Source organism: Heteronotia binoei, chromosome 21, assembly GCF_032191835.1.
Source record: "Heteronotia binoei isolate CCM8104 ecotype False Entrance Well chromosome 21, APGP_CSIRO_Hbin_v1, whole genome shotgun sequence".
Lineage (NCBI taxonomy): Eukaryota > Metazoa > Chordata > Lepidosauria > Squamata > Gekkonidae > Heteronotia > Heteronotia binoei.
In genome coordinates, this window is record NC_083243.1 from 164,399,088 (window position 1) to 164,413,509 (window position 14,422).

The 14,422-nt window shown below is 43.7% G+C and overlaps 1 protein-coding gene across 1 annotated transcript in view; it reads left to right on the top strand.

Moving 5' to 3' along the window:
- The first annotated feature begins 1,381 nt into the window (after window positions 1-1,381).
- Window positions 1,382-14,422, top strand: part of ANO9 (anoctamin 9) — a 38,484-nt gene continuing 25,443 nt past the window's right edge. The window contains exons 1-12 of the mRNA XM_060262771.1: window positions 1,382-1,456; window positions 3,095-3,168; window positions 4,580-4,714; window positions 6,200-6,296; window positions 6,692-6,752; window positions 8,472-8,554; window positions 9,702-9,806; window positions 10,500-10,664; window positions 10,767-10,803; window positions 11,029-11,140; window positions 11,900-11,957; window positions 12,655-12,752. Of these exons, the coding sequence (XP_060118754.1) occupies window positions 1,415-1,456; window positions 3,095-3,168; window positions 4,580-4,714; window positions 6,200-6,296; window positions 6,692-6,752; window positions 8,472-8,554; window positions 9,702-9,806; window positions 10,500-10,664; window positions 10,767-10,803; window positions 11,029-11,140; window positions 11,900-11,957; window positions 12,655-12,752 (1,067 nt within the window). The 5' untranslated portion in view covers window positions 1,382-1,414. The remainder of the gene's footprint in view (window positions 1,457-3,094; window positions 3,169-4,579; window positions 4,715-6,199; window positions 6,297-6,691; window positions 6,753-8,471; window positions 8,555-9,701; window positions 9,807-10,499; window positions 10,665-10,766; window positions 10,804-11,028; window positions 11,141-11,899; window positions 11,958-12,654; window positions 12,753-14,422) is intronic.

Consider the following 14,422-nt stretch of genomic DNA (forward strand, 5'->3'; position numbering starts at 1 on the left):
AAATGACAAGCAAAATATATTGTTGTGTGACAAGCAAAATATATACTGCCTCTAATTTTTGGATGGAGAGAAGTAGCTCTCTTTGGAAATTTGCACTGTTCCTGCACTGTTCCTATTTGATTTTTTTAGATGAGCTAGGGCTGTGTGGATGACCTGCTCTGTGGTTAGAATACATGCAATAAAAGGTGGCGGGGGGGGGGGGGGTGTATTAAATCTGGCTCCCATTCTAGAGCTATTATAGCTATTTTAAGTCATTACATTTGGCAGTGGGAATGGCACTGGGAATGCACACTATCCACAATCTTTTTAAGGTTTCCAACTTCTAGATGGGGCCTGGAGTTCTCCTGGAAGTATAACTATGTTCAGGCTACATAGATCAGTTCTCTTGCAGGAAATGGCAGCTTTAGAGGGCAGACTCTGTGGCTTACCATAGAGTCTAAGAGAAATACAAGTCCTAGAGTGACATCACATCCTTGCTAAGCTTCCTCCCCACTCCAAATTCTGCCCTTCCCAGCTAGCACCCCAAAATCTCCAGGAATTTCCCAAGCTGTAGTTGGCAACCAGATACTCTCAGTATGTACAGTCAACATTTTATCTGAATCAGGTGTGTGATGGGAATTGAAAATGGCCCTGGCCCTGGCCCTGAGCATCTTCTGTGGCACTGTAAGCCAGCACTGCAGTGCCACTAGGCATAAGGCCAACAATGCCCATTAGCTCACCCATTGCATTCTCCCCCAAACTGGCTGCCATGCAGGAAGAAATAATTTGTGACATACCAACTGTCATCATAGATGAAGGATCTGAGCCAAGCAGTCCCTAGGGTGAGGGCAGAGTTAGCTTGCTTCTGGCCACTAGTAGTCCTCAAGGGAAGTGGCCCATGGAGAAAATTCCACGTAGATTAAATGGCCAGTACACCTCTAATCTGGATAAAGTGCCATGTGAGACTGAAAATACACACAGTTCCCCATTCTGGCAAAATGGTGACAGTGCACATCAGGGGGATCACAGGTATCACATACTGTCACTATACATGGTTTCACACTCCCAAATGTATTAGGGTTTTTTTTGTAGCAGGAACTCCTTTGCATATTAGGCCATATATCCCTGATGTAGCCAATCCTCCTGGAGCTTACAGTAGGCCCTGCAATAAGACCCCTGTAAGCTCTTGGAGGATTGGCTACATCAGGGCTGTGTGGCCTAATATGCAAAGGAGTTCCTGCTACAAAAAAAGCCCTGGTAATGATTGAGAAGGGCTTCTGAGAAATATGGTTTTTACTGCTTCATGTTAGGGTAGCCAAGAAGACTTATGTCTACTTTTTGTTCTCTAAGAGTCACAATTTACATTGGGGGTCTTACACTAGGCTTTTTCTCTCCCCCTCCCCCCATTCTAATATTAGAGAATTTTCAAGACTTGATGAAGGAGAATGTCTTTGAAACAGCATTTCCACTCCACGAGGTGAGAGAGTCTGGGTGTATCCTGCCATCCTGGTAGGGTTTTTTTTGTCTCGGGGAACAAAAATATAGAACAAAAGAGGTAACATGGATCAATTTTATATGGATCTAAAGTGTTCAAAGGGAACCCTGTGGTGCAAAGTAGTAAGCAATAGCAAAAATGGGCTCCTGTATTAAGACAGTACACAGCTATATAAAACACAGGAAAATGCACTCCTCATACAATTCAATATCTTATATCACAGTGAACTTTATATGTATTGTACAACAGTAAATGTGAATTATATGCAATTACTCTATTAATATAAAACATTCAAATCCTTATGTCTCCAGCAGTAGCAAAGTACTGAAAGTTACTCAGTCCACATCCCATTAAACAAATTCACTCTACAAAACAAAAGTCCTTCGAACAGAGTGCTCAAGGAATTATTTAACAAGACAAAAAACTTTGGAAGACAATGAAACTCCTAGGAAGACGCTGAAATCTCTTGCTCCTGTCTGTGTGGCAGGCTTCTAAGTGTGTGTGGGGGGAATCTACCTCCACACACTCCCCCCCCCCCCCCAGATATTTCCAGAACTTCTGGTTGTGAACACTGGCATAACCATTTGGATGAAAGCAAATGAGGCACTGAGGAACATTTTTTTAAAAAAAATGCTATATTTCAGCTGTTGAGGTACCAGTTTGGACTGTGACTTCAAGGGGAGAGGAGAGGGGGTTTATCTTTCTACTCCTGTATGGTTCCATTTTTCAAAACTACCCGCATTAGTCTTAGGCAAAAGATAGATGTTGTCTTTTTCTTTCTTTCCACAAATTGAATGTTTGCAGTGATTCAGTGTTTAAAACCAAATCTCACAATTTGTGATGTGATGATAGCCATGAAGCCAGCTGTTGTCCCTGTCAGTAAGTGCACTAACAACATAAGAAGGATATTGGGTGGCTGAATCATTAGGCGGGTGAGAGTCTGTACTAAATGCATGTGAAAATATATTTGGGATAGTGGGACACGTTTACTGAAGGAGAAGTATTACTTGATAGATGAAAGTAGTTTTCAAACTGAAACTGAAAACTACTTGATAGAGTCCAGTTTGAGTCCAGTGGCAACTTTAAGACCAACAAAGTTTTATTCAAGGTATGAGCTTTCATGTGCATGCAGACTTCCTCAGATACATTGAAATGGAAGTTACCAGTCCATACGTATAGGTAGAGGTTGAACAGGAAATTAGTATACAACATAATGGTGTTTTAACAGATGCAAACAGGAATAATGAGCTAAGTTTATATGGTCACAATTTGTTTGAATTTAATTTGGGGGGGGATGGACAGTGAAGCAAATATATATGTCAGAATTGGAGATAAATGTGTAAATGTATCCCTCTTAACTGTGGAGTACTAAGAGTATTTAACTGAGACCCCATTGTTACTCCCCATCCATCTCAAGCATGGAGGTAACTTTGTTGGTTTTAAAAGTACCACTGGACTCAAACTTGGTTCTGCTGCTTCAGACCAACACAGCTGACCACATGGCTCTATCTTGATAGATGGTTATTCAATATACTTGGTGATCTGGCCTAGAGGGAACAGCCTTTAGAGCGTACAGTGTGTCAAGAGTCTTAAGATATGTAATCATGTTGTTATATTCAGAAAGAAAAACTGGATATATTCCTGAAGATAAATTGGAGAAGCATCCGATGTAAACAGCTTGTTGAAGAAATCAGGTAAGGGACCAGGTGATCCAAGGAACTCATGAAAGTGAAGCTTTCTTGAATTGCACAAACTATTGCGAAAACTGGTTTTCATAATTTTCATTAAATTCATATTCATGAATTTAAATTTAGATGGGTAGTACCATATAAAGGATATCTTTGTATGTATAGTTCAATATTTTTTTTGCTCTGGATGGAGCACAGGATTGGAAACTACAAGATACCATAAAATGCAGTAAGATGGAGGCAAGTACCTTATAGTGGCTGCTATATTTCAAAATTTATTTGTAACATTGTCCAGCTCATCAAACCACTAGTAATCTGTTTCAGTTGGGAGTTAATTGATTCCTCAGTGTTTTGTGAAGCTGTTATCCAGATTATCCAAGAATGAATCCAGGTTCATCTGTAATTGGTGTAAACCAGATTGATCCAGGAAAGTAGCCATGTTAATTGTAGCAAAACAAAACAGCATTTATTCCAGCTTACTTCCTCAGATCCAATGGAAAGTTCTTCCAATCAGTTTTTAAGGTGCCATTGAATTTTTGTTAGTTAGTTGGGGGGTGGGCGGGATTCATCCTGGTTCCTGGGTTGGATGTGGATTGATGAGAGATCAGCCCAGTATTCTACTTTATTCAGCTAAATACCAAGATAACCAATTGCTCAAAGCATGTCAAACAGTGTACACATTTTTATCAGCAATGAAGAGATCTCCTGGTTGTGTAAACGGAGAGCCCAACTGACCATCAGAAAAGGCAACCACTAGCATATAAAATCAGCACCTTTTGTATCCTTTCATTGCTGAGCATTTCCAAGGGGGGGTGTCATGAAGAATGTCATAACAGCATCATTATGCAGACCCTTCCTACTTATCAACATCATAGACTATACACAACTGTGAGACAGATCAAGCATCATTTGGATAGCACTGGCTAGCCTGTTCTTAAGCTATAGCAGTTTACACTTGGCGATGGCTGGTACACTCTATTCTTGAAGAATATAAACAATCTAGAGGGTACAGTTCATGAGATGCAGGCACAGCTGGACTGTAGTGCCTTCTGGGGCAGAACCAGAGTCCATTCTTACTTGAATATGGGCCTTAGCATCTTTAGAGAGTATATTGAGAAGAATGGAAATTCTCATGTCTCCACCTAGCCAAAATTCTGCCAGTTAGTTTCTAAGGTGCCACTGAACTTTCATTTTGCAAGCCACAGGGAACGTACCTTAGCATTTTAGTGATTAGGAGTTGCCCAGTTTGATCAAATTAATGACCTCTCCAGGCTTTTATATTGTTTTGGAACTTGGTGTATCATCAGGCAGTGGGGAAATAACATTACATAGTACAGTTTCCAGCTCTTCAGCTGAAGTGTTGAGATCAGTCTCAAGGGTGATCTGTGGAGGATAAGCTTTTGTGTTTGCCTTTCAGGATGTATTTTGGAGAGAAAATTGCTCTGTATTTTGCCTGGCTACACTGGTACACTTATGTCTTACTCATAGCTACAGTGCCAGGCATTATTCTTGTCATATATGGATTCATGTCCTTCAATTCCGGACAGGTTAGGTGAGTAAGCCTAAAAAGATAATCTTTGATTTTGAAAGTGAGTGAGTTTTGTGCAAGTCACCAGTGTATTCAGACATGCATGAGTATTTACCTGTTTTTATGCCATATCCCTCTGGATAGCCATTTTTTGGCTTCTTCTACATCATCTGTCTTTGCATGGAATCCTTTTAATGTTTCTGTATGCAAATAATTTGCAGGATTGGAGGATCTGCTTGTAACATTGTGGCAGAATTGTTCTGCCAGACCAACATCTGATTGCAGTCCCTACCTGAACTGGCAATCTTGAAGGTCTGCTGAAAGGTGATATGATAACCATGAAGGGCTGTCATATAAAGGATGATGTGGAGTTGTTTCTGTTGCCCCAGAAGGTCAGACCAAACAAACAGGTTGAAATTAAATCAAAAGAGTTCTCAGCTAAACGTTAAGAAGAACTTCCCGACAGTTAGAGCAGTTCCTCAGTGGAACAGGTTTCCTCAGGAGGTGATGGGCTCTTCTTCCTTGGAGGTTTTTAAACGGAGGCTAGACAGCCATCTGACAGCAATGCTCATTCTGTGAACTTAGCCGATAATGAGAAGGAGGGCAGGAAGGGCTGCATCAGTGCTTGGTTCTTGTGGCCCTGTCTTACACGCCCAGGGAAATGCTGATCATCACTTTGGGATCTGGAAGCAATTTTCTCCAGGCCAGTTTGGCCAGGGATCCTGGAGGTGGGCCCCCCCCCCCATCTTCTGGGCATGGAGCAGGGGTATCTGGGATGTGTGTGTGTGTGGGGAAGGTATTTGTGAATTTCTTGCATTGTTCAGGAGATTGTTCAGGAGATCCTGGAGGTTCCTTCTAACTTTATGATTTGATTACCCTCTCTTCTCCTAACAAAGCTTTAATGCAGATTAAGTGATGCCATATTCTTGGATACTGGATCAAGTTACGTTGCTGTATAAATGACTTGGCCCACTATTCAAGAATGTAGCATCACTTATTATGACTGCCAGTCTACATTGTAAGAGGTTGTCCTTGAAAGGGCAGCTGCTGTGAGAGCCCTCTCAGTCCCACCCACCTCACAGGGTGTCTGTTGTGGGGGAGGAAGGGAAAGGAGATTGTGAGCCGCTCTGAGACTCTTCGGAGTGGAGGGCGGGATATAAATCCAATATCTTCTTCTTCTTCTTCTTCTACATTGGTATTTTTTTGGGGGGAAGGGGTGGGAAGGTCAGCAGATCTTCAGGAACAGCACAGGGGAGGCAACATAGGGGGTCTGCAGTGGGAGGGGGGGTTACAGAAGTCACTGCCTCTTCTTTCCATAACTGAAGTGCTATTTAGTCTTTGGAATGGGATGATTGGATATATGCCAGAATCTGCCATGGACAGGATGGACCTTCTGTTAGTTCTGCTTTGCCTTGCTTGTGTGGGACTGTGTTGAGCTGGTTGAATGGGACGAGCAAGGAGGGATTGTTCAGGGCTTGCATAACAGTCTTGGTGCATTTCCTTCTCTAGCCAAGAGATCTGTACAGCCAACACAACTATTATGTGTCCACTCTGTGATCAGAAGTGCCCATTTTGGCCACTGTCAGACACTTGCACTTATGCCAAGGTAAGAGTGCCCTACTTGTACTGAATGCAGTTATGACTCCAACACAATCATTTCTGGATTATAGTGTAGAGAATAAAATGAACTTTTACATATTTTTTGAGAATTTTGTTTCTACAAAGAGGTTCTGGAACTCCATCCCACCACATTCCCCAAGGGGGAAAGCCCTGACTGTTATCAATTTAAGCATATGCAGCAGAGGCATCATGTCCTCAGCCGGTGTAGGGAATTTCCACACTCTGCATTTTTGTCTTCTTATTTCCCTTTTCCTCATGTTCTGAGTTTCAGTGGAAAGTTGTTTGCATTACTTGTTACCTCCTTTTTGCTTTTAGAGGTCCCTCTGCAGCTTTGAGACAGTTCAGCTGACTTGCTTTTTTTCTTCTTTCCTTCCCAATTAGTTCACCCATTCGTTTGACAATGAAGGGACAGTACTCTTTGCAATATTCATGGCTCTTTGGGGTAAGTTTCTGCAAGGGTTGATCTACAGTCTGTTTTGGATTGGATGAGAGAGCCCCTCACTTCCACCCCAGGGAGTGTTTCTTTCCCTCCCCGTAGAATCTTTTATTGCCCTTGAAAAATCTTGAGAGTCTGATAGGGAAACTTGAAATTTGTGCTGATTTAAAAAACTCTGGACCTCTGCCTCCACATCAGAAAATGACATATGCTTACGAAAGGGTGAAATTGGTATTTGTAAGAATGGGAATAGAAAGGACAGGTGAGATTATATCTGAAGATGCTGAACAGGAAATCAATTGGCTAGATGATAAAGATTTTTATGCCTTGTATCTGTCAGTCTCAAGCACTTTGGCTTGGAGAACATTACCAAGACGGTTGTTCGGGTGCCAAGCCCGATCTGGATATGCTGCTGCTACTACGCCTGCATAAACTTGATACCCTATCATCCAGTTAGTGAATGTCCGCTCGGCTGCCTCCATTTTTGTACCCTTCTTGTCCCTTTTTCTTGCCTTGCCTATGCGCCCCTCTTCCCCTTCTGGCTTGAGCAGTGTAAAGAAGTCCACATAAAACCCACCCAGTATCTTGTCCCTAACCCTCTCTGCCAGGTGAGCGCCAGGAGGTTCCTCAGCCTCCCCCACAGTGGATTCACTGTTGGAAGGATCGTAGCCTTCGTTGCTGCTCCAGACATCCCCAGGGCCCCCCATGCTAAGTGACCTTTCCCGCCTGTGCTGCATTGCCCAGTCTGCCAGGCCTGGAAGAAGAGCAGCCTTTGCCCAGTACTTCGTCTTTGTCTGCCCATCGTCCCCCTCTGAAGAGGACTCACCAGATGAGTGATCACCTTTAGACCCTGCCTGTGACTTCGAAGAAGCATCAGATCTCTTATGCCTCCCACTGCCACTGGAAGTCGTGGATCCACGGCTCCCCTTGTGCCCTCTCTTCCGACTGTATGAAGATCCAGACCTGGATTCAGATGACGAAGACAGATCATGTCGACATCTGTCTTGCTCTGCCCATCGCCGCTTTTGCCAACCACAGGACACACTCTTGGCATCTCCCCTCCTCCAAGCATGCTTCTACCGCTGCTCCCCCACCACTGTCTGTGTAAGGAGCTCCAATGCCCAGGATATGCCCTGGAGAGCACTGGCAGTTCCATCGCTTGCTGGTCCCTGAACATTAGAGGTGGAAGCAGCTGCTCCCTGTACCCTGTCCAGTGTATTTGTGTATGCTGGAGTAGGAGCCTTCTTCTTTGGAGCAGGTGCCAATCCGGATCCTGGAGAAGGAGCCTTCTTCCAAGTGACCAGGCATCCAAAGAGGGAGGGCAGTAGTGGCTTGGCAACCTAAATAGTTGCAGGCGCCCCAGATCCCTGCCCTCCCCCAAAGAGACCCCATAGGTCTGAAAGGGGTTGGGTGGGCACCCAGCTTCCCACGCCGGGCTCCTGGCCTGTCCCCTCCCTTCCCCCTGTAGAGACGCAGTAATGGCTGCCCTCCCTCTTCGCCCCTCCTGTGGTGCTGCAAACGACGGCCCGGGTAAGTCCGGATCCTGGCTTATAGCAGATGAATGCAGCAGCTCTGCAGCTCTCTCTGCTTCTTCCATGCTATAAAATGGACTAACATATTTTGTGTACGTAGCTGGAGGATCTCTAAAACGGGTTGAACAGGAAGATTTTTTGGTCTGCATGGCACATACAGTTCTTGATACTGTCTTGGGTCTTTATATTACAGCCACAGTGTACTTGGAACTGTGGAAGAGACAGAGAGCTAAAGTGGTTAGTGAATGGAACCTACACTGGTGGGATGAAGAGAAGGTAAGAATGACTCACTATTTTTTTTTTTTTTACCACTGTGCCATTGGTCTAATTGGAAAAAACACAGTTACACTGGTGTTTGTGGATATGCTGCTGTCAGTGTGCTAGTGTTGGTGTACTGTTTGGCACTGCAGAAAGAGTGGGGGAACTCACACTGTTGATTTTGCCCTATACTAGTCAAGATACTGCTTGAAGATATTGGTAGGGGCTTCAGGAATTCTTTGTTCCAGTCCTGCATTGAGGCAGATAACTGTAATAGAAAAATATGGACTCTTGGGAGGTACTCTTTTCCCAAGTTGCCACTGTATGGGGAAAGTACCATCTGTAAGACTTTGGACTGTGGGAGTAGACTGTGGCCCACCACCCTCTACCTCATGGCCTTCCAATGAAATTTGATGTTGAGCAGAGGGACAAGTGTCTTTATCACACTTGTCCCTCTGTTTCAGGAAAGTTCATTCTGCAGCTCTTCACAGGGGCAGGCTTGCGTATTCTCTCTGGGCTTAACAAAATGGCATTTCCACCCCAGATGGGTCTTGTACTCACAATTCTTGACTCATAAGGCCATAAACTCAGTGGCAGAGCTCATTCTTTGCCTTTAGAAAGTCCCAGGATCTATCCTTCCCATCTCCAGTTAGCAGTACTTCAGAAAGCAGAGCTGGGGAAAACTTCTGCCTCAAATCTTGGAGATCTTACTAGTCAGAGTAGTTGATATTGAGCAAGATGGACTAATAGTCTGAGAAAGTAAGGCAGCTTCATATGGTAATATGCCTTATCCATCAGGCTACTGGAACAGCATGACACTGATTTTTATAAAGAAACTTCTTCAGAGAATGCCTCTCTGTTCTGGTTACAGAGCTATCAACTGATTCCACAATAATTGTGCAGTTAGAATATTAAGGTTGACTTTTTTGTATGTTTCTCAGTTTTGTAGAAACAAATAATCCAAGTGTTTAGAATATTTTTTCTTTTGGGAAGGGAACCAGCAATAGGTGCTAAGGACAGTATGGTCTATATAGTTTCCCTTCCAGGTCAGAATGCACAGGAAATCATAACTGGAGTTAACATTCTGTTGGTGAAGCTTGTTTGTCCATCATTTAGTTTATAAGGAACCATCAATGTGACTTGCATTTCTACTCTTTGTGTTCAGGATGATGTGGCCCTGGAGCTCATTAGTAATCCAGACCGTGAGATCCGGAAGTACCAACACTCTTATGTGCGCACTACCATTGTGCTCATCTTATTTGCACTTATGGTATGTAATTCCCCTCCCATTCCTTCTGGTACACATTTAAACCTTCTGGGATTGAGGTTAGAAAAGCCATTTGCAAGGGAGAGCCATTTGCTTAGCAGAGCATCACTTTTGCTTGTTCCTCGGCCAGGGATCCACGAGACTGGCAATAAGACTTTGACAGATAACCTCCAGAATGAGCCAATTACACAGAAAATTAATGGGAAAATAAGACCCAACTGGGTCATTGAAGAGGGATAATTAACAGCATTACTCTTTGCTGAAAGCCTAAAAAATTATTTTTTGAATCATTGCTAATTGTTGCCATCTGCACAAATATTGTCATGCCAGGAAATGACCACAAGCTAGAGTACAAATTAAACCTGCCATTTGTGTTCAATGAACATGTGGACAGTACAGACTGAAATAATTTAATAGTATTTCTGTTTCCCCAAGAAACCTTGGAAACCTGTGGTTTTTAAAAGGAGGGTTGCAGATTTCTAACCATTCTTAGCATCTTAATCATTGTATGGTTGTCAAGATTTTAGGGGGAGATTCTAACTGTCAAAGTTAGAGTGAAATAAAATTAATATACATTTGTATTACAAAAATGTTCCATAAATCTGGAGTTAAAATGGTACATGACTATTGCCCATTGTCCCTCTGGATTCCTGCATTTGTTTCTCCCAGAATTACTGATTGATTTTTGCCTTGTAGATCTGCATTCTGATTGGTATTGCCCAAGCGATTGTTGTCTATCGGGTCATGGTGACAGTCCTGTTTGCCCATTCCAGCTCTGGATTCTTTCGAGAGCGAGCTACTATTATGGCAGTAGTAACAGGGGCTGTGTTGCATTACTTGTCCATCGTCATTATGAGCAAGGTATAGAATATTGCACAGTGGGATATCTTCCATCTCTCTGTCTTACAGTTTTTCTTCATGGTACTTCTCTTACTGCTTTTGGTTGCCTCTTGTCTCTTGTAGGTGAACAGGCATGTAGCTGTGTTCCTCTGTGATCTGGGTAAGAGAAGCTTAATTCTATGTACATAAGTGCATCTGCTTGACATGTATTTGGAATGAGTAACAGGGGTAAATAAAGTACAAGGGTAAGTGGGGAAAAGAGTTGACTATGAGCATGATCCCAGATACAGTCATAATAGTCTTGGAGCAGGCTCACTTGAAGGCATATAAGGATGGACATGCCAGGTACTGCCACTAACTTGTGTGTCTGTGTTCTTGTTTCCAGAGAAGCCAAGGACATTCTCTGAACGTGAGAACAACTTCACAGTCAAAATCTTCACCCTTCAGTTCGTCACCCATTTCTCTTCTCTAATTTACATTGCTTTCTTCCTCGGGAGGTAAAGAAGCAAGTGACGGTGTGGCCTGTTACTTTGAGCATCCACCCCAAGTTTCCCAGATACTCAGTTCCTGCTATTTTTTTTTCTCTGCATTAAAATGACATTTGTAAAATAGAAAGAGTGATGGCTTTCCTCTTGTGAATGTTGTAAGAGCAATTCTGCATTCTGTAAAGCACCTTGCAACAGGGCTTGTTTTGAGTAGGAATGCACAGGAACGCAGTTCAGGCTAACTTGGCACAGGGGGTGCCTAATATGCAAATGAGTTCTTGCTGGGTTTTTCTACGAAAGAGCCCTGATTTTAGATAATACTCTGCATTTATAAATGATCATTTGTGCGAAAGAACTGATATTGTTGGAGATATAATGGATAAAATCTGCAGAGTTCCTTGCCATAGTGTGTCTTTGGCAAAACTGGGGCTGTTGCATTCAGAAAATATGGGTTTGAGTATGTTATTTTCTCATTTCTCATTCCCTTGCTGTTGCTCAAGCAGGCAGCTGCTTTAGTTTACCCTGTCTGGAGATCTGCTATGTAATCCTTCACATCTTCCTAATGATTGTGTATATGGCTGTTACCTTCCAAACCTGAATCTGATTAAATGAGCTCTCTCTGCTTTGCAAAACTTGATGCTGGAATAAATGTTGTTAGCCTTTGAAGTGCTACAGGACTCCTCTTGAAGCTTCTGAACTGTGTATAAGTGTATGTTCCTAAGGGAAAGGATTGATGACAGTAAGAACTGATTATTTCTATTTCCTTGTTAGGATTAATGGCCGTCCTGGAAACTATGTACGTGTCGCTGGCAAGTGGAGACTGGAAGATGTAAGTTTCTTTTTCTCAGCCACTCTTGCTCTCCTTCCATCCAAGGCACATTTGATTATAATGAATAAATGTGACTCTGATACGCATGATTTTTCTGGACATTTATGTATGTATTTTATGACAACATCTAGTTTCTAACGTCCCTCCTCCCCAGACAAAAAATTCTTTATTGAGGTAAAAGTTAAAATTCCAGTAATGGGATTTCATATTCAATAGTATGGCTTAATTTTTACATAAATTAATAAGGAGCATTTACAAAGTAAAAAAGTAAAGAAATACATACACACACAATTATATATGACTGTCAGCTGAACTGAGACAGCCTTGAAATATATTACAATCTAATATTTTCTATTTTTCTATCCAATCAGGACCATCAAGGTGGCAAACAATTAAAAAAGACATAAAAATACTCCATAAAACCAATTAAGAAATAGAGCTAAAATACAAATGTAAAGGAATGAAACAGCAGATTCAAATATAGGAAGATGGGATCATTGAGGAAATACCAGACAAAATAAAAAAAAAAATCTTCTGCTGGCAGAAGATGGAGATAGAGGGGGATGTACAAATATCCTGGGAGAGAGTGTTCCAGAATTTTATCACCAGAACCAAGAAGACCTTCTCTCAGTTTTTTTAGCGCACGAGTAGTGATCTTGAGCGCAACCTTTAGATAATTTTTTTTCTTACTTTCTAGTGCCACCCTAGTGGTTGCCTTTTAGATCTCTTTATCCAGATGGCTATAATCATGGCATTAAAGCAAACCCTGAACCAACTACAGGAATACTTGGTACCGTAAGTAAGCATAATTCATGTTATTGAAACCATGTCCCTCTTTACTCAGGGTATTGCAGACTTCCACAATAGCTCCCCCCGCCCCTGCAAAAAAAACCCAACTGTGTGGGGATTGTGTGTGTGTGTGTCACGTTCTCAGGGTGCAGGCAGGCAGAAGTCCAAAGCCAGTCCAAGGTTAAAGTCCAGGAAGTCAAGCAGGACTCAAGTCACCAATGCAGAATCACAAACTGGAATCAGAAGTTAATGTCCAAAAGTCAAAAGGTCAGGGTGACAAGGAAATCAAGCAGGTCAGGATCAGGAAGGAGTGTGTATGCAAGCCAGAGAATAGGCTTGTTGCTTCCACAAGGTTACCAGGTCCTGGGTGGGAGCTATATGGGAGTCTCAATCAGCCTGCTGCCTGGGTGGCAGTGACTCTGCTAGAACTCAGGGCTGAGAGATCTGAAGCCTCAGTGTGCCTCATGTCTTCGCTCTGAAAGTTCTTTCTGAAGCCTGCTTTGAACTCTTGAGATGGGAGGAGGAGAGTTTGGAGGAGACTGATTGTCAACAGCTGACACTGGTGCCTGGAGAGTGATTGATGGGCCAGCTTCTGTTTGTTCAGCTGAGGAACTGGCTGGCAACTCTTCCAGGTCTGTTAACCCTTCCAGCTCCTCCTCGTCAGGGCTCATGACAGTGTGCCCCAATCACATTTCTTTTGTAGGAAATATTTTGTGAATTGTACTTTGTCCTTGGGAAAGAACCAGCTGAATTGGGAGCAGAATGTACATTATGTTCCTTCTGACTAGATTGGGCAATTATTTGAACTGGGGTTGGGGATTTTCTTTGCTTGCAGCATGAGGCTAGGCTCATTCGCTCAGGATCTCTTGTTCTTGGATACGGGCACCTTCCTGTTGTGTGTTTTGCTCAGTTTTGCTCTCACTGTGTCTTAGACCCATGTCAGTCTGGTTTCCGGCCGGGCCATGGGACGGAGACGGTGCTGGTCGCCTTAGTGGATGACCTCCAACGGCAACTGGATCGGGGCGGCGTTGCGGTACTGATGCTGTTAGATCTGTCGGCTGCATTTGATACAGTCGACCATCGGCTACTGACGCGCCGCCTCGCCGACATTGGGGTCGAGGGGTTGGCCTTGCAATGGCTTTCCTCCTTTCTCCTAGGTCGGGGACAGAGGGTGGCTATCGGGAGCGAGCGGTCCCGGAGGCGCACACTGGATTGTGGGGTGCCCCAGGGAGCAGTTCTCTCCCCGATGCTGTTTAACATCTATATGCGCCCCCTTGCCCAGATTGCCCGGCGGTTTGGGCTGGGTTGTCATCAATATGCAGATGACACCCAGCTCTATCTACTAATGGATGGCTGGCCCGACCCCGCTCCAGGGAATCTCGACCGGGCATTACGGGCTGTTGCGACATGGCTCAGGCTGAGTGGGCTGAAGTTGAACCCAGCGAAGACAGAGGTCCTATGCGTGGGTCGCGGCGCTCTGGGAAGGGAAATAGCTCTCCCGGCCTTCGATGGTGCGCCATTGAAAGCAGCGCGCCAGGTAAAGAGTCTGGGTGTTTTACTGGAGCCTTCATTATCGATGGAGGCCCAGCTAGCAGCCACTGCCAAGTCAGCATTCTTCCATCTGAAGCGGGCAAGGCAGTTGGCCCCTTTCCTTGAGCGCCGGGACCTCGCAACAG